Source organism: Mus caroli, unplaced genomic scaffold (assembly GCF_978045245.1).
Source record: "Mus caroli unplaced genomic scaffold, Mus_caroli_1 scaffold_2, whole genome shotgun sequence".
Classification (NCBI taxonomy): Eukaryota; Metazoa; Chordata; class Mammalia; order Rodentia; family Muridae; genus Mus; species Mus caroli.
Genome location: NW_028227257.1, coordinates 52,489,996 through 52,516,907, shown reverse-complemented (window position 1 = coordinate 52,516,907; position 26,912 = coordinate 52,489,996). Strand labels below are relative to the sequence as shown.

The window sequence follows — 26,912 nt, the reverse complement described above, 5'->3', positions numbered from 1 at the left end:
TCCACAGTCCTCACCTATAAAATGGGCTAGTGATACCTACCTCAGTACTTGTTAGTAAGCCCTGACAACGGCAGTGCAAGCCACGCTGGCCGGTGGGCTGGCAGGGCCACAGGTGGAGACAGATGCCTGGCACCCTGGTCTTATCCCAAGACTCGGGCTTAATTAAAACAGAATCTACTTACATCTCTATAGCATTCTCCCACCGGGAGCCCCCTCCCCTTTTCCAAGTATGAGGCAGCTTGTGTGTGCTGGTCTAAGACTCAGCCTTGACCCAGGGCCATGGTGTCTCCTACCTGCTTATTGTGACCAATCCTGGTTAGCTTTTATTGCCAACTGAACACAGCTCAGTCACCTGTTAAGAGGGAACCGCAACTGAGGAATCGGTTTTTGACCAGAGCTGCCTGTAGCCCTGTCTGAGAGAGACTGTCTTGACTGGTCAATGTAGGAGGCCCCAGCCTACCATGAACCATCCCTGGGCCCGTGTGCCTGGGCGCTGACAATCCAGTGATCTAACTAGCAAGCAGCTTTCCTCCACGTTCCTGCTTGGGTTCCCGTCCCAGCGTCCCTCAGGGATAGATTGTGACCTGGAAATGTAAGCTGAACAAACCCTTTCCTCTGGGGAAGGTTGGTTAGAATGTTTTATCACAGCAACAGAAAAGCAAACCAGGATGTGCGCCAAGTGCGCTGGCTGACAGCTACAGCTTCCTTAATCCTCACAACTGCAGGGGAGCTCTGTCTACCACCACTCTCCGTTCTTTAAGGTGAAAAAGCAGGCTGAGAGATGAAAGGATTTGCTCTGGGTCATTTGGGTACAGTTCAAGGCCTCTCCAACCCTTTCTGGAAACCCTAGGGCTAACCCCAGGACCATCAATTCCCTACTCCCCCATCCTCCTCAGGGCTCCCCCTTTTCTCTCTCAGAGGGAACCCTTCTCTAGTCTGCTTGCCTGAAGGCACATCTAGTGATTGGGCAGAAAGGGATCCTGACCTCCATCTATGTCTGCAAGGATCTGCCCCCCAGCAACCCCTGACGCCTGGTACAATGGGGCCCGTACAGGCTAGGATGTATCTGTGTCAGGCAGGATCTCCAAGGATCCTTCCATCAGACAGCACTGCCACAACAGGCCCTGGTCTCCAACACACACAGGTGTACTTACTACTGAGCCTGTGAAAATAGTGAGCACGAATGTGTGTGTGTGCTCTTGCACATGTCACTGCATGTGTTGCAATCTATTCTCGTCCCCCCTCACTCCCCACACACAGTGCTAAGTCTGCACACAGAGCTTTCCAGCTTCCCCACACATTCACCTCAACTTATTTCCTTGTGAGATCTGTGCTTAGAAATAGCTCAGCTACCCACTGTGCATCCGCCTCCCCTAGCAAGTGCTAAAGTGGAGCCCCTAGCTCTTTACCTGAGCCCGTTGGATTTCACAAGCTGGGACACCAGGCTGAGAGAGCTGTGCAGAGTAGAGGAAGAGCCCAGTGCTTGGTGTTCCCATACACACACACCCAACCTCAGACACCTCATATCAGTGCTGCAGGTCTGAGACCAAGGCCCGAGGAGTTGGGGGAGGGGTGAATGGAGACTGCAGTTATGGTTGGGCATTTCCCTAACACCAGATAAACTTGCAGAAGGAATATATAGGGACTTGAGATCCTCACAAAGGAAGGGCTAAAGGGATAAATGGTGCCTAAGTCCTTGTCTATGCCTTTCTCTGCCAAGGGGATTGCAACAGATGGGGAGCCTCTGTCTAGTACAACAACAACAAATTCTCCAACCACAGTCGGTTTCCAAACATGTTTGGGCTAAGAAAGCAATCTGTCTGGTGAGGACTGACCAAGGAAAGGCTCTCCTTCCTCCTTTGTCCTTCTCAACCAGACTTAAGGTCCACTCTATGCCAGACATTTGTGGAGTTGCTAGGCAAGTATATAATGTATGGGTGGGTAGACTGATGCATGAATGGATATATGGATGAGTGAATGTGTGGATAGATGGGTGGGTGGACACATGGCAGGAAAGACAGACAAACAGGTGGATAGATGAGTGAGTTGATGGACCAACCATTTCCTCTCTTAAACCTTAAGCTCTCCCCATGGAAGGTGGTACCATGGCTGCTGATGGCATGGGTGTGGATTCCAGTATCTGCCTGGCTTAGGACAAGCACTCAGCTCACTCCCTGTCTTTTTCACCATGGTTAGCCCCTCTCCCCAGCCACCAGAGGTGTTTAGGAGCCAGGCATCTCCCCATGCTGTTGGTCAACCCCTGTGTGTTGAGAACAGGAAATAATGGCTTTTTGGATCCCTATCTCATCCTTTCCTGCTTTCAGAGCAACCTAGGCTGCTGCTGGCTGCTGCCCTGGTTCCTTCAAATTCACCCTATCACTGTGCCCTTCTTGAAAGTTAGAGGCCGTGTGGCGTGTTCATGGGCTTTTGTCCCTGTTGAACTAACTAGTACATCTGCTGCTGACATCTTCCATTCATCCAGCTGATCCCTGCCCCAGACTCAGGGTTCTGGTCACTGCTTAGGCCTAAGGGCCATTTGCTGACTGTGGGAGTGTGTGTGTGTGTGTGTGTGTGTGTGTGTGTGTGTAGGGGGACGGCTGTGACTGTCACCAGCCTAACAATACTGTGTGCTCGGCAGAGGCTCTATTTGTCTTCTGCAGTGCCTGGCCAGGAAGTCTCCCTCAGTCTTGCCCTGCTGCCTGACATAAGCCGGTTCCTAGAACTCTCTTTGACCTCCTGGACCAGCAAGGGTTTTGAGCTGTAGTCTTTGGGCTTTAAAAAACAAACAAACAAACAAACAAACAACTCTCACCATTTCCTTTCATGTTGGAAAAGTCCATAGGTGTGACCCCTTTGTTTGCAATGGAAAATCCTTAAAACTAGTTTTTTTTTTTTTTGAGCCTGCTGTGGTGGTGCACTTCTTTAATTCCAGTATGTAGGAGGCAGGGGCAGGTATATTTTGTGAGTTTGAATCTTGCCTGGTCTATATAGTGAGCTCTAGGATATCCAGAGATACATAATAGAGAGATACTGTCTCCAAAACAGTAAATAAATAAATAAAAACAAACAAACAAATCCCCAACTACTCAGTCTTTCACATTATTTCCAAAAAACAAGAGCCAAGCTTTTGGAAAGAGGCTGCAATTAGTTCTCTCTGGTCTTCATTTCACCTCAGAGACACCTCAGTCTACGGGATGAATGTCAGAAGCTGTGGTCCATATGTCCAGAGGAAGACTGTAAATGTAGACTTTCCTTTGCCCCCACCCTGACCCTTTCAACTCTATTCCCTCTCTGTCACCTGAGCCTGCTCAGTTATTCACACTGGAATGGGGAGTACTGCAAAGGCAACATCCGTCAAGGAGACCCACCCACCCCCTTGAAGCCTCTGGAGTAGCACAGGATAAGGCCACTGCCATTCTTACGAACACGGAGTCCTAATGACTAGAGTGAAGATTTCATACACAGCTAGGGGTGGGTGGACCGCCAACTGGAAGAGATGCTTAGTCTGTTCTTGGCTTGGCTCAGGGAATCGGGAACCAAGATGCATCCCGAGAGAGAGAGAGAGAGAGAGAGCTAGCAGCCCGTAAGTGCCAGACCCTGTGCTTTTAATCCTCAAAGGTGTGAAGTGGATGTGCGTGGATGTGTCAGAAATTAACAGCTCATGTAAGATCCGTCCAAGAGGCTTGCTGCCCCAGCCTCTTCTGCCCCCTGGTGGGAAGATGGAGAAATGCCTATTAAGTGAGCTGCTTTGGCAGGTGTTGGGGGTGGGGAGAGGCTTGGGATGTGTTGGTCCAGGGTGAGAGAGAGGGATGGACGGGGAGGTTGGAAAGGCTTAGGGGCACTTTCCTGAGAGGTGCCCAGGCTCCGCTATCTACCTAGGAACAGTAAGTGCAGCCACCTCCTCAGCCACAATGGCTCTGCCTTTCCCCAGAGCAGCCCCAAACATGTTCTTGTTCCATTCTGGAACATTAGAAAGTTGCTCCTGTCTCCATTTCCTATCATCTCAAAGAATCTTCAAAACCTTCCACCTGAGAGGCAGAGACTGGGGCCTCCTAGGACTGTACAGGCCAGGGAGGAGTTTGGGTCTGGGAAGGTGGGGATGATGCTGAGACTAGGTATTTAACACACCTTTGTAGAAAATCCCAGCCTACCCCATCAGTTAGTGCTCCAGCAAGCCCTTCCCCCTCTCCCATTTATCTGGACTTACAGAGGAAGGAGACAGAATGGGCAGAGGTTGGAGCAGGAAGGAACCTGGACTCTGCAGTCTTATTAGCCCAGAAAACTCACCTCTCTCTGAAGAAAGATGGCTTTAATGGGGTCCACTTCACTAGGAAAAGCCTGGGAAAGGTTTTTCGGGTGCATAGAACAATGATGGAGCATGGGACCTCCCAGAATTCAGACAACAGCAGCTAGGGACAGGGCTACCAAGAGGCAAGAGGCGAGAGGTGAGGTCAGCCTTCCCTGTGGGGGTCTGGAAGCTATAACACACACAACCCCCCAGGCCTTGTGCCTGGTCAAGAGAATGGGGAGAAATCACAATAGGTTGACTTTGAAAACTCACCCTCTCTATCCTTGGTCACAAATGAGGACACTAACCTGACCGACACATGGAAGAAACCCCGCCTCAGTGTTACAAAGTCAATTGCTTGCCCAGCCACCGCTGTGGTTCTTTATAGACGCTGGTGGGGGTGCCAAAGAGCATGCTGTTGTGTCCATTTGATGCATAAATAAACTGAGGGACTTGCTCAGTGTCCAGCATCGGTACAGAACAGAGCCAATCCAGGAGCCTGCTCAACAAGGTGAAAGCAGAAAGCCGTGCAGGGAGTGACTCCTTTCACATACACCCGATGCAATCATCTCTATGACCTCATTTTTATATCCATTTCATCTTACAGATGAAGAAATGGATGCGGTGAGAGGCTGGAGCATGGCCTGGCAGATGGGGCTCTGTTTACAAACTGTGCAAATGAAGCCATCCAGTCTGCCCTCAGAATCACCTGACTTGCCAGGGAGAACTGGGTGTTGCTATGACTGGTACCCAGATGCACATGTCTAAAAGGCTCCCTCTTTTCTGTGGTAGAGAAGGTGCCCTCATGAGTGGTCTGTTGTGGCCCCTGGCCTTTCCCCCATCATTTGCATATAACTGAGCCACCTTGCTTGTGCCCTGTGTGTCCCAAGCTCTCCCTGGGTTTCCTTCTGATTGGAATCAACTTTGCCATTTGGCTAGCATCCTCAATTAGGAGTTCAGTGGAACCTGGGTATGCACTTGCATCTATCTGTGTGGGGCATATATTTAGGGCATCAGAATGATACTTGGACAATTCAGGTCAGATGGGCTCTAGGACAGGGGTAGAGAGGGTCCCTGCTGCTTTAGCTGACAGCCCTCCCTGGCCTCTGTTCTGCCCCTACCTTGCCTTGAGGAGCTCTGAGATGAGAGTCCGTACACAGGGTTCATCTCTCACTCTCTGAGCTCTTTGTATCTTTCCCTGTGAGCTTCAGCAGAAGTCCAAAGGGCAGCACAAAGGTATGACTCTGTAGGTCACACTAAGGAACCAGGGAGGTAGCCTTGCTCTGTGTCCTCCTTACAGTCTAGAAGAGTATCTTGGGAAAAGCTGACCTCTTTCCTCGCCATCTAAGCCTGAGGTGACCTGAGGGGAACTTGGGGATGTGAGACCAGGGTGAGGGGTCTGGCACAGGGTCAAGGCAATGGCTGTGACTTCCCTGGTTGTTCTTGGACATGGCCTGGATACCTGCTACCTCTCTGGAGCCAGAGAGCATGCCCTACAGAGTCCTTGTGCACCTGGGGAAAGAGAGCCAGGCTCATCTTCCAAGTTCTTCCCACTCCTGTCTTACCATTTTCTCATCACTCTGGTGGTTTATGCTGGTTTTTGTTTTTTTTTTTTCTACAGATTTGGAAATGGGCAGATATATTGCAATTTCAAGCTTTTCTTCTTATAAATGTTCTTTATGGGCTGGCTGAGTGTCTCCACCAGTAAAGAAAGGCACTTGCCAAATGAGTCTGGCTTCCTGAGTTTTATTCTTGTGTATCATTCATATGGAGGTGGAAGGAGAGAACAGACTCCAAAGAGCTGTCCTCTGGTCATTACACCCGAGTCACAAGCTGAGCATACATCCACCACCACCACCACCATCAACAACAACAACAACAACGTGCTATTTGCTAACCTGACAGCTCTCAAGTATGCCTAGCTCTCCTTTTTGTGGACGCCCCACACTGGGCGCAACAGGCTCCACCCCAAAGCATGAGGTTGACAGCTCCAGTCTGGCTTGCTCACTGCTTAGCATGTCACCCCTCTGGGTCAATGACAGCTCCCTGAAGCAGAAGGCTGCTTTGTGTGTCACATGCCTATGAGAGGGTCCATCTTTGTTTTATGGATTTAATTATGTCTCTTTGGGGAATCATGTGACTGCCTTAGCCTAGCTAGGTCCTTTTCCTCCAATAAGAGAATGGAAAAAAGAGCCCGGGGGAGGGGGTCCTGAGCTTCAAGGTCTGAAGCTCTTCACACCCCAGTTCTCAGATCCCCATCTGCAAGATTCCCTCCCCTACTGGGTAGGAAGCGCCCCTGCCAGCCAGCAGGCCCTGCCAAGCTTGGATGAGAGGCAGAGAAGCAACACAGACACAGCCTTCTGTGAAGCGCCCCTCCTCCCACCTCCAGGCCGGATCTAGGCCTCCTGTCAAGTCTTCCTGGTGAGTGGACTTCTGAAGACTTGAAGAAGGCTGTCATTGACAGATATCCTCTATACACAGTCTCAATACACACTGGCCCCCTTATTTCCTCTCTCTCCTCTGCATGGCACAATAGGTCCATATTGGCTCTGATGGGAAGAGGACTCCTCGGGGAGGGAGGGAGCTGGGGTTCAGTGCGGATAGGGGGGCCCACATGTGCCAGGCAGGGAGGGCTCTTTAGAGCAGTTAGGCAGGCTTATATCCACTATGGAGATCAGGATCCTGGCCACCCATCTCTTTCCAGGCTTATGAGTCTGGGAGTCTTGGCTTAGCTTTCTGAGAGCCAGGGGTCCCTATGGGAATGTACAAGGCACAGAGCCTTTATCCATGCCCCACCCCAAAAGGAGGAGCTACAGTCCCCATCCCCAAATGACATCTTCCGGCACCTGGTATCCCTGTCCCAGCCAGGCAGCCCTCACCTCCAGCCAGGTTCCCTGAGATGAAGCGGAAGAAGAAGCTGATGATGTCTCCCAGGTGCTTCTTACAGCCATGCTGACACTCCTGCAGTCTTGGGTAGCAGCCCTTGCCACACTCAGACATGGTGCTGCCGGGGTCCTGGTTCTCTGGTGGCCTTTCCAAACCTAGGTTCAGCACCCTTCTTCAGGGAGGGCTTGCCCTCTCCACACCTGCTTCTAGCTTGTTTCTCTTTCAAATCTCTCTCTCTCTCGGTGTCTCTCTTGGTCTTAGTCTATCTCTTGGCCTGTTTGTTTCACTCTATCCTGCTCTTAGGAAAGTGCCAAAGACTGAACAGCCCCTCAATCCAGGATCTGCTATGTCTCCCTGAGCCTGCCTGGTACCTGCATTTATCTCTTCAACCTCCAGGACCCAGGAGCTCACTGTTCCCCAAATAAGTGTCAGCAACTGTAAAAAGCCCGGATGGGGGGTGAGCATTGCTCTGGCACCTCGGGAGGAGGTGGCACCGAGTGCGACTTGCTGCTCAGGGTGTGAACCTCACAGGACCAGGGACTTTCCACAGCCTGTTCCTACCCTGCCCCAGCCTTTGGCCTCCTCTTGACTCCTGGCTTCTACTTATTACCCAGAGCCCCATCCTCCCTGCATGTCTGAGAAGTAGCAAACAGAGAGAGGAAGTGGTCTCTCTCATGAGGAGAGGGAACAGCCAAGAGCATGCTGGAGCAGGAACCAGACTCCCCACTCCCTTTACTGCACACTTGGTAAATGGCAGACAGCTTGCTGAGGTCCTCTGGTCACCAACGAGGTTCCCAGTCCTCTCTCTGCTTTTACTTGTAGACATCAGGATTTGTCAGAGGGAGGGATATGTTCAGTAAGAAGCTGCTATTCTAGGGCTAGGGATGCAGCCGACTTTAGTAGAATGCTCACCTGACACGCAAGAAGCCCTTGGTTCGACCCCCAGCAAAAGCTTGTGGCTAACACCTTTAATCTCCCTATGCAGGGATTGGAGACAAAAGGATCAGAAGTTCAAGGTCAGCCCCAGCGACGTTGCAAGTTTGAGGCTAACCTGGAACATACTAAGTAAAACAGAAAAACAGTGCCATTCTCCCGTGTTCCTTGCAGTCAACTTGGCTTAGTTCTGGCTAATGAAATGTAAACAGCCTTCTAGAACTTTCTGTGCTTGTCTTGCTCTACTGACGCCATTGGCCGAACTTTCTCCTCCCATGTGTCTTTCCCTTTCTTTTGCCTAGGACGATCCCAGGACGGCTAGAGCGGAACTCACCACTTTGCAACTGAGAAGGAACAGGCCAAAGAGCAGAGTTTGAGAACTTTTGCAATCACTTCCTAACTCAAATGGAGCCACTGTTGCTCAGAGCTTCTGTTCCATACAGAGGTAGGCGAGTCAAATCGCCTCCTCCAAAGCAGAAGGAAACCCATGTGGGATGCACACTCTGCCAGGTGAAGAAACTGCAGGATTTGGTGACACTTGCTGTGTACCTGGTCACGTCTGCTGCTCTGAGCTATTTACTGAGCACACACAAAGGCTGTGCAGCAGGGCCAGCAGGCAGCTCAGGCCTTGTGTCTATTAACCCAGTGTTTGCAGCAACCGTAGCAAATGTGTCTAAGGCAAGTTGTGACACCTTCTGGGTCCATGCAGGTTCCGACAAGAGTTTCCAGAAAACATGTTTCTTTGGCAATAGTCTCTTTCCCTCTGCACACAGCTAGTTGCAGGCTACTGAGCTATTTGTGGAGATAGATTGAAGTCTGTAGGTGCTGGGTAGCTGTGGGCCCTGAGCTACCCCTCCCCAGGAACTGGGAATCTATTGCTGGCCTCAGGCAGAGAGGGTTGTGTGTGTGTCTCTATCACCAGGTGTGCTGATGTGGGTGAGACCTAAGCCAGGGTGTGGGGTGGACAGGTATGCAGGCAGCTCAGCCCTTGATGCTTCTGCCTCCCTTTCGACCACACTGAATTTCTGTCTGAGGGAAATCACATGTGACTGACAGGGTGGCAGGAAAGGTGACACCAAGCCATGTGGCAAGGGCGGTGGGAAGGGACATCTTCCCCATCCTTGTGGCATGGAGAGGAGAATGTTCTCTACGGGTGCTTCTTACGCTGCCTGGGAGGAGTGGTGGCCGGAGGATATCTTTCCCATTGATCATGGCCTGTGGTTAACCATGGGGTCAGGTGTCAGGGAGGTGGAAGGGGACATAGTCGGAGAAGGACCTACTGGGGCATGCATCCTTTCTAATCGCTTTTGAGAGGGTGCCAGGGCTGGGCAGGTGCCTGACAGCCCAGCAGCCAGGTGGCCTCTCTTCCTAGCCCTGGCAGCACCTGCCCATAAACAAAGTACCATTTATCCTATTTGACTTACATTGTTACTCAGCATTCAGGCGCCTCCCCTTCTTGGCTACCCTGACCGCATGTTGTCATGTGCACAGTTAGCCAGCAGGTGGCAGACAAGCCCAGCTGTAGCCTTCAATGGCAGACAAGGGCCACTCTAAGCTTATTGATGAGCCCCTGGTTTCAGAACCTCCAGCACTCCCGTTGCTCTGCATACCACACTCAGAGGTCACATTCGTCACTGTCATTAATCAAAGGGCTTGTTCCACATCCTGTTTTTCCCCCCTCTTCCAACTCCTGGCACCGCTGGAACAGTAGAGATGCCTACTAAAGACACGGAAAGGTTGGAAGCAGCTACAAGATGGATTCAGTCACGACCATACACAGGTCACAGTACTAACACGATCTACCTCTCTGTTCAGAAGGTGGCCCCAGGGGCCAGATGAATCCAGCAGGTGGTCCTTCAAGCACTCTACCCACTCAATGCTTTTCTTGTCTCCATTTGAGAGAATTGAGACTCTAGAGGTAGAAGCCCCAAGGGGAGACGTCCAAGGGGCTATTGCCCCAAAGCCTAAGATGGTCACCTGGCCCCTTTGGGCTGCTCTTATCAATTAGAAAGGGCCAGCTGATAAGAGCCAGGTAGGTCATAGACTGGTCCTGGGGGTAGCTTACAGAGCGGCAAGGACAGTGTCTCAGCATAGTGGTGTCTCTGGGGATCCTAATAACACTCCTCAATGGGGATTACGGTCACTTCCTAGGCAGGACTACAGACAGTGAAGACCTCTTAAGAGTGAAGGTTCGGTTTGCTCTGTTGAGAACTCTCTGGAGTGGATTAAAGATGGCCACTCCATGCTGCAGCCTGAGGCTCAGGGAGTCCAAGGGTCCTTTCTTGAATCTGAACTGAGCCTGTGACTTGAATGGCTGATGAACCTGTGAGTCCACACTTCGGGAGGGCGGGGAGCACAGCCTTGGTTCCATGAATGGTGGTGTTGTGTGACTCAGAAGCAGGAGCTGCGTAGTGTGACAGCTGGGATGTAGGCTTTGTCACACTGTGGTTCCCTGTTCCTCTAGAGTTTCTGTGACTTTCCCCACACCCAGGGTCTCAGTCTTTTGCTTAACTCAGGACCCCAAGCCATTTTGGAAGGATTTTATTCTAACTTAGATAATTAAAGAAACCCAAATCTCACTGACTTCCAGGGGAGGCAGACTTGAGAAGCAAGTCTGTCCAGTCGGTGGCTTCAGCTGAAACCACGCCTCCACGCCAAAGGCACTCTGCCAGGAAGGGCCACCCACAGAGAAGGCCAGAGTCACAGCTCTGGCACACTGAGGAGATGGTCCTAGGGTCCTGGGCTGAGAATGGCTGTTTCTGGGTGGGGAGTCAAGCTGCTTGCCTTGCCCCCACCTTCTGGACCTGTGCATCTTAGAGACCCTGCTACTGGCCCCCTGCTACCTCCCAGGGCACAGCCACAGATGGACCAGTTCTTGCACCCCCACCTTGAGGTCCCTGAGTCTTGCCCATTCTGTTGAGACCCCGACTCACTCAAGTCTTGGGGCCTCCATGCTGGGCCTTGACCTACACTTCCAGCAATCCCAGATTCTGATTCAGAAATCCCAATTTCTGATTCTGGGGCTGAGTGGAAAAACCCCAACAAGGGCAGCGTCTGGGCTGCTGGACTGAACAGGCACCCAGTGCTCAGGATACCGTGGCAGGCCTCGTGGGACATGTGATGGAGATCCCCTGAATGGCACTTATTGTTCTGTGCACCCAGAGCCTGAGGAGCAGACTCATCAACCACAGTGTGGCATTTCACATGCACACAAAATTCCCAGTGTGGCCACACCAACGGAGTCCTCCTTGAGGGACATAGATGGATGTGTTCCGACTGAGTTGCTGAAGCTCAGGAGCTCACCCCAGGGAATCAGGGAATCAGGGATCTTCACTCCTGATTCTCTGGAGTCCCTGGAGGTGGGCTGCAGCTTCTGATCCACACAGCTTAACATGGCTTGCTTCCCATCAGCCATACCTCCTCTCAGTGTTTGGTAACTTTTGATAAACATGTCCATCCATGCAAATACAGGCTGGGCTGGGCTGCTGGGTGCTCTCCTGGCCTTACCCTGTACTGTGTACTTCTGAAGGGAGTGACTAGGAAAGGGCTCTGGCTTCTAAGAAGCCACCCTGAATGGGATGTGAACACACCCTGCTTGCTCTTGGACTCAGTGCACCCAGCGCACCATGGCATTGCCATCAGAGGTGTACAGTCCCAGTCAGAGCCACCACTGCCCAGTGCCTTGTGGGTCAGAGTGGCAATTATAGAGGAGAACAGAGGCCTTGACTATAGTTGCCATATTTTATCTGTTCAGGGAAACTCAAGATGACAGATATGGGGGAGGTGGGACTCTGAGTTGGAAGGGGACAGAAAGCTGAGCCCACCTTGGGTGGAGCTGAGTCCTGTGGACACACTTAGAGGCCACACCAGAGTGCTACAGCTCTTGGAGCCCACTCTGGTGGACAATGGGAAACATTTTCACATGAGTGCAAATCACACATGTTTTGCCACCTGCAAGACCTTAGAACAGCGGGGGCCCAGGAAGGCGCCCCACATGTGCTAGTGCTTCCACGGGAAAGGTTCAGAGACAAAAGTCAGGGGTGGGTCAGTTCCGTTGGTGGAACGGAATCCAGCTAAGAGCAAGTCGGAATAGGCTTTGCCAATAAAGATGAGGTCTTAGGATGCAGCAACCTTGTCCCTTCATGCACACACATGCTCAGGCCCCTGTGCTTGCTCTCTCTCCTCCAGTCAGGAATACCAGCCAACCTGGGAGGCTAGGAACACCGACTGTACCCATTGTCTGTCAAGGAGACTGAGGCTCCCTGGAGATCATCACACAGCAAGACTGTGTGGCTTAAGAAAACACACAAAGCACCTCTCTGGCTAAGCATGTAGCTCTTCCTGGTGATGGATTCTCATACAAGCCTCTATGCCATCAAAAACATACGTGGTATAGGCAGAGGTCTTGCAACTGATCCTGGGATGCTGGTATGGGATTGCACTTCCACATGCATGGCATATGTATACGTGTGTGTATGCACACTCATGTGCAAAGGTGTGAGTATGTGCATGAGAGAGAGAGAGAGAGAGAGAGAGAGAGAGAGAGAGAGAGAGAGAGAGAGACTGCAGGGGCTCTGTGAGGTTATCTCTGCATTTTCTGTGCTACCATTGCTCGTAAACACCCCAGATAGCTGTGAAGAAACACAGCACAGTTATTGCTGCTAGCCTCACTCCCATGCTGGGAACACCCCAGAATGCCAGCCTCAGTCTCTGGGTACATGGGGCAAGAACCAGGAGGTACTAGATCTGCCCTGTGGGTAGGTCCAGGGCCCTTTTCTATGGAGGACTTAGAAAGATGTTCAAGATAGCTCTGCCAGTGAGTGCTGGGTGAGGTACAGCCTGCCTCCTCAGCCTCCAGCCTGCCTCTCTCTCCCAGGCACTCTCTGAAAACCTGCACACGGCTCCGGTCTGCTGTCCCCATGTCCTGTACTAGAGCTCTGGTATTAGCGAAGGGAGAATGTGAATGAATGAAGACATGTTTCACAACAGAGGTGGAGGCAGTATGGCCCAAGGTGGCCTCAGAGAAGACAGAGCTCAGCGTGATCTCTCTGCCCCCGGTCACTCTTGTCCTACCTGAGCCTTGTGGGGCAGCACTGGACAGGATCCACTTGATTAAGCAGCAACGCATCAGGGCCTGGCGGGTGAACCGTGGCCTTTGCCACTTGATGCCTTCCCTCTTGCTCAGCGGTATGCGCCCAGGGTCTCCCAGGAGGCTGCCATCCGATGCCTTCACGGCTTCCTGCAGAAGGAATGGAGGGAGGAGGCTTCATAAGCTCAGGCTCACCGGAGGGACCTCCAGAAGGTCCTATCGGCCACTCTGATATCTTGGGTGAGGCCAGTCCTAACCCTATCAGGAACCTGCTCTGTGAGCTGCAGCAGTGCTGGCTGGAAGACCCCCTTCAGCCCCACCCCCTGAGCCTTGAGGTCCCCCCATCCCTCATGGTTTCTTTCTGTCCTGCACTCAGGCTCTGGCATAGGGCGGGGCCCCAGAAGAAGTGTCCTAGGAAAACAAGGCCATAAGTGAGCCCAGACTTGTTCGTCCTAAGCTCTTTCTCCCCCCCCCACCCCCCCAGCCCCCCACCAGCCTGGCTGACACAGCTGAATAGCTCCTGAGAGAACTCACTGAAGCCTAGAGAAGAGAGAGGGGATACCATGAGGTAAGTGCATTTCCTTTCTCCCAGTAAGGGCCTTGCATGGCCTTGACTGGAAGCGAGCCTGACAGTGGATGCAAATCTCTGTGACCACCTAAAGCAGCCTGCCCTGTGGCCATCTGGCCAGCTAATTAGGGGAACCCGGAGGCGGGTGTTGAGAGACAGTGGGGCCTAAATTTGAGTAGGTGTGAATCTGAAAAGGTCAGCCTGGAGCCACTGTGGAGCAATCAGAGCAGAGAGGTTTGTTTGCCTATGGCAATGCTGGCTTCAGTCCTGTCAATCAAACTGTCTGCCATCATTAGTCCCTAGTGGTGGCAGGGTAGCTCCTGGCTGGGCAGGCTGAAGTCAGCCATGACAGCCCTCTAGGCATCTGGTTTGCTTCATCTGTGTCCTGTGTCCACCAGCACATGGATGGAACAGGCATGTCTGGCTCTCAGTTGTCACCTCATACTCTCAGTAACACCCCTGCCTTCTATCCCTTCTCCAAGGCTCACTTGGTAGTGAGGAACATTGGTACAGAGGGAAGGGATGCCAGGGATGGGGAAGGAGGCATCGCCCTACACGTATTATGCATACACACTTGCATACTTGAACACACCTGTGTGTACACATGCATACATACACACAGGCACATGCTCCCACACACCCTGCCCTGGCTGGATCAGAGGCACCTTCTACATTTTTAAGCATCTCATTCAGGAACGGCCTTGATGGGTAAAATCTGTATATTGGTCAAGGAGTAGGGGGCAGGGTGGGTCCGGCAACTGGTCCTTTGTTATCTCATGAATTCAGTGCTGAAGACTTTGCACCTGGGGAGGGGGGAGGGAGCAGAAGCTGAGATGGACCTCAGAGCTTGAATGCCATTAGCAGGGGCACTTCATTAGAAGCCCACCTCCACCCTACTCCCACAGTGCTAACTAACACCAGTAGATTTTGTCTCAAACCCTAGGCAGGTGTGGCAGACCCTGTAACCCTCCAGGGCAGACTGAGACCCCACAGTGCGTGTTACACACTGTTTGACACACTCCTGTGAGGTGGATCACACCATCTTTTTTACAGGTAAGGAAACTAAGTCCCCGAAGAGTGTGGGGACATGTCACACAGTGGTGTGGCATTCTGACTCTAAACTTAAGATAATCTTAATCATGGGCTTCCAAACTGGCTGTTCATGGATCCAGGTCCCTGAAGAGATTTCAGAAGGTGGGTGTTGGAGTCCCTTAGCCAGATCTACAATCTCCCAAAGTAATTGTTTATGAACACCCTGGGCTAAGGGGTCCTAGTGCTATTTTTCTCCCTGGTGGAGAGTCAGGGTGATATCTAGATACCTGCACTGGCTTCCTCTACCTGGCAGAATGGCCAGAACTCTCAGTTTGAGCCCCTCAAGGCAAGGGTTGTGACAGTTTCCCTTCCTGAGTTAGCAGAAATCTCTGAAGAGAAAGAAGGGCAGAGAAAAGGGAGCCTGCCCACCCGTAGTCCCTCAGAAGAGTCAAGCCTGTGGCCTGGGCCCATCCCATTGTGAGGGAGGCAGGAGCAGAGATGGGTGAGCGCAGGTCATCTTCATGAATATTTGACACTTGTCTGTCTGGGAGAGGGTCTGATTGAGCTGCCAAGGAATGTTAAATCGCTCTCCTGACACCCTCTTCTTGCCTCCCAGGCTCAAAGGCATTGAGGGGAGGTAGATGACCCCACTGCCCCTTCACTCTTAAGGGCTCTGTGAGGGAGATGACAGAGTGAGGGCTGTTGGGTCACTGAGGACAGTGGAACAGGCATTAAACATCCGTTTGCCCCTGCTCGGAGTTGATGGCTTCCTGTCACTTTGCAAATCAAACCATGTCACATGCTTGCCCCCAGCTCACTGTGCTCCTCACAGGCTGCCTCTCTCCACAGCACTGCCTGAGTATCGGGTATCTGCTGATCCCTGCACTGGATGCTTGTCCCCTGGATGCTCAAGGCCACACTCAGGTGTCAGACCCCTGAAGCACTGTTCTAACTAGGTCACTCCCTTGTGCCTCCACCTCAGCCTCTGTGGCGGCAGCTCCGGGCAGCATTGAATAGCTTGTTATTCTGCTTTGGGCAGAATGTCAGCTCTGACACCACGTGTGTGTGTGTGTGTGTGTGTGTGTGTGTGTGTGTGTGTGTGTATTGCTCATTCTACCATAGAACCTGGCACCTAGGAGCCCTTAATTTTCCAAACCCTACAGTAAAAGGATAATCCATCCAGAAGAAAGATGCACAGGCATGTCACCAAAGGGAACAGAGATGGCACATAAACACCTGGGAAAATGCCATCTTCTACCACCACAGAAATGCCATCGAAAGCCACCATGAGAGCCAGTAAGATGGTTCAGTGGATAAAGCGCTTATAAGCTTAAGGACCTGAGTTTGACTTCTAGAACCTACACAAAGGTGGGTTTCACAAAGGTGGCGAGAATGGGCTCAAAAAATTGGTCTCAGTACCTACCCTCTCACAGACACAGACAGACACACAGACACACACAGACACAAACACACACAAAGACACAGACACACACACAGACACACAGACACAAACACACAGACACAGACACACACAGAGACACACAGACACAAACACACACACAGACACACACGCAGACACACACACACACACAAATGCATTTTTAAAGAAAACCACCATGAGAGGGCTGGAGAGATGGCTCAGTAGTTAAGAGCAGTGGCTGCTCTTCCAGAGGACCTGGGTTCAATTCCTAGCACCTGTATGACAGCTCACAGTTGACTGTAACCCATGTTCCAGGTGATCTGAAGCCTTCATACAGAAATATGTAGTCAAAACACCAGTGTGCATAAAATGAAAATAAATAATTTAAAAGAAAGAAAGAAAATAGGAAGAAAGCAAGCCACCATGAGAAACACTTTGTACCTGAAATAAAAACTAAAACCAACGCCGTGCAGACGGGGACCCTGGGCCACTTCTACTTGGTCACTGGGAACACAGAGTTCTTCAGCCATTCAGGAGAACAGCATGGCAGGTCCTTAGCAAACAGAACACACAGCTAACACGTAGCCTGGCAATATCAGCCTCTGGTGTTTGTCCCAGGTGGTTGAAAATGTATGTTCAAACAAAAACTTACTACTGAATATTCATGGTAGTTTTATTTGTTAGAGCCCCAAACTGGAAACAGCCAGATGTCCCTCAGCACAGGAATGATGAACCTGAGGGTGGTAGAGAAGGGTGTCCCAGAAATTCCCACCCATAAGAAGGGAGGACCTGGACACTCATCACAACTTGAAGAGCCAGAATTAAGCAGAATGAAAAAGCCAGTCCCGAAAGGTCACATGCCACGTGAGTCTATTTACATAGCAGTTTGAAATGACAGCATATTAGCAATGGAGAACAGATTAAAAGGCCAAGAATTGGGTGGGGGGAGGGCAGAGGAATGAGAAAGGTGAGGTTATGAAAGGTGGACAGAAGGAGCTTTTGGGGACAGAGCTGTTATGTATCTTGATGGTAGTGTGGATACACGAATTACAGGTGTCAACGTTCTAATGGCCAACACACACACACACACACACACACACACGTCACATCAGTGTCAGTGTCACAGGTGTGAGATTGTACTGGTTGGGTTTTGTTTTTAAACAGGGTCTAATTATTTAGAGCTGGCTAGCCTGAAATTCACAGAGATCCACCTGCCTCCACCGCCTGAGTGCTGCCTCTCCTTCTTGAGTTCAAGAGTTAAAGGCCTGTGCTGTAAACCCAGCATGTACTAGGGTATTGATTGGGGTTTTGTTTGTTTGTTTGTTTGTTGCTTTTTGCCTGTCTGTGTGTCTCTATGTCTGTCAGGGTCTTCTATATCCCAGGATGGGCATCAAATTCAGTTTTCTAAGAATGGCCTTGAACTCCTGGTGCTTCTCCTACCTCCCAGGCAGACTGTTGGTACACACCACCTGTGTGACATTGATGAGTGTTCCCTAGGAAATTTGGGCAAAGTAGGCGTGGGGTATGTGTTCCTTTTTTATAGCCATACTTAGCTCAATAAAAGTTTCCTTTGGGGTTGATAAGACGGCTTAGTGTGTGAAAGCACTTGGGGGTCACCCCTGGGGACCTGAGTTCAACCCCAGGCCCCACATGGTAGAAGAACTGAATTTTGCAGATTGTCCTCTGATCCTCTGACTGCGTACCTGTGCATGGGGGATGGAGCAGAAAGGCTAATGTCATATGCTCAGGGTGTACTGAGATGAGGACAGTGATGCAGGTCTCAGGGTCAGAAAACTGTCCTCATGGAGACAGAGGGGCAGCATGCTCCTCGTGCCTCTATCTCCCCTGATGGTGGTCCAGCTCAGCACCAGACACTGTTGTCCTGAGAGTTTTCACCACATTAGCCCCTTGACCTCCAACATCCTACTGTACAGTTCCTCACCCAACACAGACTCCCTGAAAGCCATGATGCCTGTGTGACAGTTGCCTGGCACACTGCTCATGACCTGCAGGGAGTACCTTCTCCTCTGAGGGCCTGTCTGGGAAAACGACGGAGTTAGATTACTGAGGAGCCCAAAGGTGAAACTCTTGGTATCTATTATAGTCCATAGACTGAGAGAACCCCAATATCAGCCTAGGGGGAGATAAGTAGAGATATCCAGTAGGCATATGCTAGCTGAAGGCATATGATTGCTGAAGGCTGTGGACAGTTCTGACAAGTTTCTATTAAAATATCCAGCAGTTCACCAGAGGTATATCTTAGGTATAAATGTGTATGCAAAGTGCATAGATACACATGCATGCACATGCACGTGTACACACACACACACACCACAAAAGAAAACAAGCACACTGCCTTATGAGTGGAAACAACAGCGAAAAGTTTTCTAAAAGCAACCAGGGCACACTGAATGCTGGTGCAGGGGCTACACCTTGCTTTGGGAAGTTGGGGGAATCCAGGACAGGCTGGTATTATTTCAGGTAGAGTGCAGAGGCCTGGCCCTGGCCAGCCAGGCAGAGACTGGAATGCTGGACCCTTATGTCCTCAGTGGGAAATCCTGGACAGAGTCCTTGACTACCCCAAACCTTGGCTTCTTCATCTGTAGACAGGGTTCATAGCATGCCCTCCCAGAGTTACAGGAAATATAAGTGAAGTTATAAATACAAAGATAAGCGTCCTCCCACCATTGCTGTCTTTCTGGCCCTGAGTTAGGGGTCTTACCGCTTGTGCAAGGCAACAAGAGGAATCCTTAAACCCCTAACTCAGGAACACTGTGTCTGTAGATTTAAATAGCCGTGTCCACCTGAGCAGGAGGGGTCTGCTGCCTCGAGACCGTATCACCTGCTTGCTCATTTTTATTAAAAAGCAAGCAAACAAAAAACAAACCAGCAACAAAACAAACAAAACTCCAAAACCTCTACTCTGTAGAGTCAGAAGTGCAGCTAGGGGTTAGAGTACCTCTCCCACCAAATAGGCGATTCTGGGCCTTGATAGGGGAAGGGTGCTCAAGGTTCCCAGAGGCCCGTCTCTGAGACAGATGTGGGGTTAACCTGCACCCCTCCTCTGTAGGGACTGCCTAGATGCATCCTGGCTTGCCCAGCACCCACGAGTTGTTTGCTCTATTTCCATCGAATGGGACAGATGGCAGAAAGCAATGGTGGGTGTTGTGTCGTGCAGGGCCCCCAGGGACTGGAGAGCTTTGAAAGCCGAGTTCTCCCCCACCCACCCCTAGACACAGACAGATGTGAGCTAGGTAGTTCATCCTGGCAGGAGAGGCTGAGACAGTCACATGTTCCTGTAGGCGGGAGCACGCACATACACAGAGGGATGCACATACCCTCACATGTGCACATGTGTGTATGCACACTTCTCTGGTCCTTACATTCACGGCATTGCAGCAGCAGAGGAGAGAACTGTGCTGTCCTAGTCTGGTGTCTGGCACCTGCCAACCTGCCAGAACATGAGTGAGCCCCCCCCCCCCCAATTAACTGAAGAATTAACTTAAGCTGCTCTTCAGAATGCCTTCTTCAGTTATTCTCAGCAACCAGGTAGATAAAGTCCAGGCTAAATGTGTTGGTAAAGGATTTTATCCTTCTAGAAGGTTAGTGATCTGAGACCGTGGCACAGAGGAGCGAAGGGACCTATCTGTGGACACACAGCTGATATATGAAGGGGCTAAAGCTGATCCCAGACCCATCTGATACAGAACCAGGGCTCTCAGACAACAGGGCCAGCCCCAAGCCCTCACCAAGCCTCTGTGGCCAGGGCTCTCCAGTAGCACATCACAAGGGTAGGTGCGGATGGGCTAGTGGGCTGTTCTATATATTTATGGGGCACTGGGGATAGCTGCAGTGTGGTATTTCCAGCTTCCAACAGAACAGCACAGGGGGCTGAGCCCATCTGGGGCCCAGGAAGGGGTTATGGTCATATCCTAGTCCCCAGTGGGAAGGTGGAGGAGGCCCAGAGAGGGACAAATTTGCCTCAGAGGCATGGGGACAGAGCCCTAGCTAGAACTGAGTTTCCTGAGACCACTGCCCTGAGTGCCTCTCTGGAAAGAGGCCTTTTCCACAAGATCAGGAGAAGACATGTCACCAGGGAAAAAGATTTCATCTTTGTCCCAGAAGTCACCCATAGTCTGGAGGCATGGGAAGGCAGGGGTGACACTCTCAGCCTAGCCTCTCTGCTCAGCCTCTCTGAGTGTGAGTGGAGCACAAGCCTGACCAAAGGATAGAGTGCTGAGATAGCCCAGAGTGGGAGAGCCCAGAGACAGGCCCCTCTTGGCTGTCCTCCTGCCTGTCAGCTCTCCCTGCTCCGACTCTGGCACTGTCACATGGCTGCTCTGTGGTGTTCTAGGATGTGGGCTGATCACAGCTGACAGATGCACCTGTTCAAGGGAGGGGGAGAACATCAGACAGCTGGGAGCTGGGGGGAGCTGTGAGTCACCCACGCTGTGCACACGTCCCGCCTGGGGCAGGGCTGGTCAAGGCTGATGCTTTCCCCTTTTCCCTCCTTTGCCTTCCCTATGAAAGCCCTCACAGAAGCCATAACAGGGAGCTTGCAACATCCCCTGAGAATCTCAGTGAGGACCAGGGTGCTGAGGGAGCAGAGGGTGCCCCTCAGGCCAGCCTGGTTTATCCAAACAGCTTTCCACTTTGGAGAAGATGTGACTATGAGAAAGGGACTGGACTGAGTTGAGCTGAGTTGGTAGAATGCTTGTCTGGTGTGTGTGAAGTCCAGGGTGTAAACCCCAGCATGAAGTGGGTATGGTGGCAGACACCTGTAACACCACGGCTCAGGAGGCAGAGGCAGGGGATCAGAAGTTCAAGGTCATCCTATGGTCCATAGCAAAGCCTGCTTGGGCTATGAGAAACATAAAAGGAAGAGAATAGAGAGGAGGGGGGAAACCTCAGGTTCTTTCCTTTTCATGTCTGGATCCACAGCCAAGCAATGGGAAGTGGGGGCTAATGCAGTCAGGGTCATGACTGGGGCAGAGTCCCCAGTGCCATTGAGTGCAGGCTAAGAAGGCACAAACAGTCTCCAGTCAAACCTCCTTGGCTGCCTAGTTAAAGGCACACCTCTGTCTCCTGGAGTCTGTGCCTATCACTCTCCACCGGACACCCTCACCTAGAGCTTGGTGTCTGTGCTGCAGAAGGCAAGATCGCTCAGATCCAGTCCCAACACTGCGTGCAGTTCAGGACCCGCCTCTGTTCCTCGTCTGCAGAGTAAGAACACCACCAAGTCCTGGGTGGGCTGTATGAGGATAACAGTTTAGGAGGGGAGGTCCTGTCTGTGCTCAGTTACCGCCTCTGCAAACAGGGCAAATTAAGGTCAGACTTGCAAGAAGCTGGGGAGGCTCCCAGAGCCAAACTGACCTGGTGTCCACTTTACCACCTCTGAATCTGGATGCTGCTGGCTCTCTCCTCCCGACACAGGGTTTGGCCAGGAGGCCTGGCATTGTGGTCAGTGCCCACTCTGCAGGGCCAAATGAAAGCCACTAAAGGGACGGCTGGGGTATGGTGAGAAGGCAGGGACAGAACTGGGTCAGCTAGTGACTGTGACAAGTGTGGCCATCTCCCAGCCTATGCTAGTTGCTGTCCCTCCTGCTACCTCTTATAATCTCTTACTGGTAGGGGACAGTAGGGACTTCACCCAGTTCCACTGTCACTGTGGTGCTGCCTTCCATCTTGGGCCAGGCTACACATGGAAATCCAGGGGGCAGCCATAAGCCTAATGAGTTCCATGGCCCAGGAGCCAATGGTGGGCACGGTGGAGGCCACAATGGCCAATAGAACAGCCAAGTGGCCTATGGGACTCTGACTGCACACTCTGCTCATCTGGTAGGGGAGTAGTAGTGGTTAAGGACCCAGGAAGAATTCTGGGAATTAGAGTCACCAGAGATGGGTAAAGGGAAGGGGACTATGCTATCCCCGGCTGGTGGACAGTGCCAGCTGTGTGCACGTCTATGCATACATGGCTGTAGAACTCCCTGTATCTGTGGACACACAGAGTAGCGTTGCTGGGCTCTGTGTGTGTGTGGGGTACAGTCACAGGGTATCTGTGTGTCCAATGTTTGTGGATGCACACAGCTACGCTTGTTATCTGAGTGTGGATATGAGTCTGGGACAGAGAGCTGTTTATGCTTCTGCTCTGCCAGTCCAGAGCTTGCTAGAGACAGGTGTGACAAGAGAGAAAGTACCTTTCAAGGTACCCTGCCCTTGTGCTCAAAAGGCTTTGTTCCATCTGCGGATCCTTCACGGTATTCTGGGAACTGGACCAGAGGACAGGGATAGTATCCTGGACTCTGGGGCAGAATGGCCTGAAACCAGTCTCCAGCTCTCTCTGGGCTGATTGCCCTCACTGGAAGGGGGGCAGGAAGATATCTTTTGGGAAGAAAGACTGTAAGATGCCAGCCCAATATCTATTTTTTTTAAAAATAAGACCTTGATTTCCTTATTTGGGGCATTCAACCGGATCTGGATCTGATCCTTTCTCCCCCTAAGCAAGATTACCCTGGACTTGTGTGCAGCATGCAAGGCTCCAGGTCAGACTTTCTGAGGGTCGGTGCTAAGCTGGAGCACACCTTATTTTTCTTGGCTCTCTTCTTCCCCTCACCTGGCTACTATTTCTTGAACTTTGTACAGGGTGCCTCTTTGCCTCCCCTCTCTCTCCATCCCCCCAACAGCTCCACGGAGGCAGAGATGTTTGTGATCTTACTAGAGGTCTCATAGTGCTTTAAGAAGAAGGGGGTCTTTATTCATTCATTGATGGAGTACTTGAAAGCTTTGTCCGTTGGCTTGCCCACACACGTAAGACATCCTTTTCCATGCTCCTGTGTCTCACTAAGGTCTATGAGGCTAGGGTCAGGGTCAGCTACCCCGGCCCCTGCCCAAGGACCTAACTGAACAGGACCAGCCATGGAGCTAATTTCAAGCTTCTCTTCTGTCCACAGACATCCAGAGCCTCTTCCATCCAAAGGCCACGAGATTCCAGCCTCCCAGGCAGGAATGCTCTGAACAATTACTTTCCCTTATATGGATTAGCGAGAGTAGGGGCCAAGGACCACTGTGAAAATACTCTCTAGTCAAGACCAACATCAGAGCCCCACCTACCCCAAGTCCAGGCAAGTCCTCAGCCCCTCCGTGCCTACCTTGGTCCTCTGCATCTCTGCTGCTGAGAGGGACCGTCGCTAATCTTCCCGCTTTGCAGCCCGAGCAAGCCAGACTGCTTGGTCCGGCTGGCAGCTGCCTCATGTTTGCTTGGACCCAGACGCAATTGTCACTGGAGGCTTCTCTCCCGCCCCCTGCTCACTCCTTCCACCCTCCCTTCCTCCCGAGTCTTAGCTCCACCTCTCTTCCTCTGCCTCTTCCCTCCCCCTCTTATCTCCCCCCTCCTTCGCCTCCATCCTGACAACCTCCAGTTTCTCTTTTTCCTGGGCTCCTAGTCCTGGCCTCTCAGCCTATCTGGCCCCCAACCTCCTTGCTTAGGCTTAGGGTCTGTCCCTGGTTCTCATCTCCCTCTAGTACAGGGTCTGTTCCTACCCTTCCCAGTCACAGGGATAGAAGGCAGGGTACTCCACCACCAGTCCCTGCGCAGGACAGAGAGGAGCCCTTGGGATTATGTCACTAAGGTAACACCTGGGGTCCTAACACCTCTTGTTGCTCTCCCCCATCTGTTAGTCACCTCTGTGCGACCCCTCATAGGCCTTGCTGTATGAAAATCTTCCAAGCTGGAGCGAGCACTTCACACTTCCCCAGTTTCACTGTCCTTTGACTTGAGGTTGGGACCAAATTCAGGCATTCAGAGCAACCTCGGGACCTCCCCTAGATCTCCTGGCGTGGGACCTGGGGATGGAGAAGGGATCGAGGGTCCTGAGCGTCCACGGGAAGGCTCCTGCCTGCCCTGTGGGAGACAAGCTTTTGGGCATTTTCTAATGCCCAAGGGAATCCACCAGGAGCCAGGTACGGAGACCTGCGCCAAGTTTCCCTTTTTGGCGCCCGGAGGAGCCTGCCAGTGCCAGTAGTTCCCATGGAAACAGAGCCTGAGCCATCCCCTCGTTCCCAGAAAGCCCAGGAGCACTTGCTTGCCCTCCCTACCCTGTCCCACCCCCTTTTTATTGAGTCAGCCAATTAGCGCCAGCTGCTAGACCCTCCCGGGCAAAACCCTGGGGCTGCTGATCCCGAGGCAGGAAAGCTGTCCCCAGAGGGGAGGGGACAGCTCTGCCATCTGCGCAGCAGGACTTCGCTCCGGGAAAGGGACTCAACCCACAGAGGGCTCTCTGGGAAAGAGGATGACAAGGGTCCCAGAGGCTCCCGGGTCAGGGCCAATCTTCCCAACGGACTTGGTATTAGGCAAGTTCCCATAAGGCCTTGGAGTGGCATAGTGGGCTTAGGAGAAAAGGGTCATTATTCCAGTCTATGTTAATGATGGCAAAATTCAGGAAAGCTGAGTCTTTGCCTATCCAACAAAGCAGTATATCCAGACTATGTTCACTCAGAGCCACTTCTGGAAGAACTCTCTACCCACCAGTTACATGTCCATGATTCAGGAATCAAGCCCTGTCCTTACTTGTGACATTTTTTTGAGAGGCAGGGTTGTCTGAGCACTCCACTCCAAGTCAGTGCCTTTTTCTGGAAAGCCACAAGTCTCTGCTTGGCTCCCTTGCTGAGATTCCATTCCTCTGATAGGAGCTCCTTGGGAGTAACAGGCTGTGGCAGAGCTAGCCTAGAACAGAACCCTCGCATCCTGGGCCTACCAGGGAGCCAGCAACCTCCCCAGCCCTATCTAGCAGGCCCTCCTCATAAAACTCATGAATGGGCATCTGTGCCCTGCCAGGAGCCTCAAATCACCTGACCTCCTTTCCTTGGGTCCTCTCAGACTTTCCCAGGGCCTGGGCATTGCTGGGGTCCTTCCAGGGTCTCTGGGAGATGGAGGAATGAAAAGGGCTGAAGCAGATCTCTTCAAGTGGACCTCAGCCTTGCTTTGCCACACGGGCATAGGCCAACTTCCCCTAAACTCTTGGAATTTGAGAAGATTGGGGGCCTGCTGAACCCACAAAAAGGTTTAGGATGCTGAAGGAGGCCCAGTGTGGTGTGAAAACTGTTAGGGTGATGGACCTCGGCTGTGGCTTCCTCGAGTGGGCCGGGGGTGGGGTGGGGTACAGATTGCATGAGGAAGAAGGAGGGATAATTCCATATTTCAGGAGGCTGTTTTCTTCTTTGTATTATAACACTCGAAGACTCAGTTGTGGGCCACTACAGCTGACTGGAGCCCTCTCCTCCTATGTAAGAGAGAAACTCACAAAAACACAACCAAAGACCTTGGAGTCCTCTGAACCCTCCCCAGTTCCTGCTCAAGACCTCTCCCGAACAGACTCAATTATTTCCTCCTCTGGCCTCTCAGACTTAGCTCTGAAAAGCCTCTGTCTGTCTTAGCTCTGTCTTCCCCTCAGGCCGTTTCTGTGTCTGGGCCTTGGAGAGCAGGTAGGGACATCTTTCAGGGCTCGTGCCTCACAGTCCTTCCTTGTGAGAGGGCCACCACTGTGTGCAGTCAGGTCTAATCTCGAAAGAGCTCCAAAAATGTCTGTTGCCCTAAAAAGCCTTCTTCTGGGAGCTGCAAATCTCAGAAGTGGACACAGCCTGGAACTGCAAATACCCAGAGTTGATTCTGCTGCCTTTCTCAGACCCTTTGAAATCTCTTTTGCCACCAGCCACATGGAAACCTGACAGGCCAGGACCCTTCTTGGGAGGGGAACAGAAGCAGATCTTAGTCACTTCGGGTCACCCAGCACAGTCGGGGCTCTCTTTTGGGCTCACTCATATTCAGCACACCTGCCCTGAAGTGGGGGCCACTGGGCTCAGGCTGAGCTGCTGAGGGCAGGAGACCTGCTCCTAGGCAGGGTGGGTGGTCAGCACTGGCTAAGCTTCTCCTTGGGTTTGGTGGAGTTCCTGGCTCCCCCTTTTCTGTCGTGGGCAGCTCCAAGGGTCCTCAGGGCCCAGTGTCCCAGTTTGTTTTCTGTTGCTGCGATAAACCACAGGCAACTTGTGGGCGGAAAGGGTTTATTTCAGCAAACAGTGTAGCATGGAGGGAAGTCAGGGCAGGGACTGAAGCAGAGACCATGGAAGAACACTGCTTCCTGGCTTGTTCAGCCTGCTTTCCTTATATAGCCAACACCCACCTGGCCAGGGGGTACCCTCTGTGTGCTGGACCCTCTCACATCAGCCATTAATCAATACAATGCCCTACACACGTGCCTCCAGGCCAGTCAGACAGAGGCATTTTATCAGTTGGTGGCTAGTTTGTGGTTGGGGATCATGACTATCAAGGAGCGTCCAACACCCAGGGGTAGATGCACCTGCTCTTGCCTGAAGCCTGTGCCTTTGCCAGGCCTGGAGCAAGGCCAACCAACGTGGCCCTGTCCCAACTCTCACAGGAGCCTTCATTTGAACCAGTAGCCCTCCCCCAAGCTCTGCCATTTATACAGCTAACAGTGACTCCTAAAGAGGGAGAAGGAAGCAGCTGCTTCCTGCATTTCTCAAACTGCAGGGAGTCCATGAACCCCACTTGCTCTTTTTTATTTTATTTATTTATTTATTATTTAAAGGAGGAAGGAAGTGGACATGGGCCTCAAAGCACAATTTGTGGGAGTTGGTTCTCCAACCACTTAGTCTGAGAGCTCAAGCTCGGGCTTGGCAGTAA

General features: G+C 51.9%; 1 protein-coding gene across 2 annotated transcripts in view; it reads right to left on the bottom strand.

Moving 5' to 3' along the window:
- Positions 1 to 23,484, bottom strand: part of Kcnip3 (potassium voltage-gated channel interacting protein 3) — a 67,859-nt gene extending 44,375 nt beyond the window's left edge. The window contains exons 1-2 of one of the 2 annotated variants that reach the window (XM_021182126.2): positions 23,365 to 23,484; positions 13,181 to 13,346 (exon numbers count right to left, since the gene is read on the bottom strand). In XM_021182126.2, coding sequence (XP_021037785.1) covers positions 13,181 to 13,346; positions 23,365 to 23,467 — 269 coding nt within the window. In that variant the 5' untranslated portion in view covers positions 23,468 to 23,484. The remainder of the gene's footprint in view (positions 1 to 13,180; positions 13,347 to 23,364) is intronic. The other variant, XM_021182134.2, reaches the window with a different exon arrangement.
- Between the last annotated feature and the right edge of the window lie 3,428 nt (positions 23,485 to 26,912).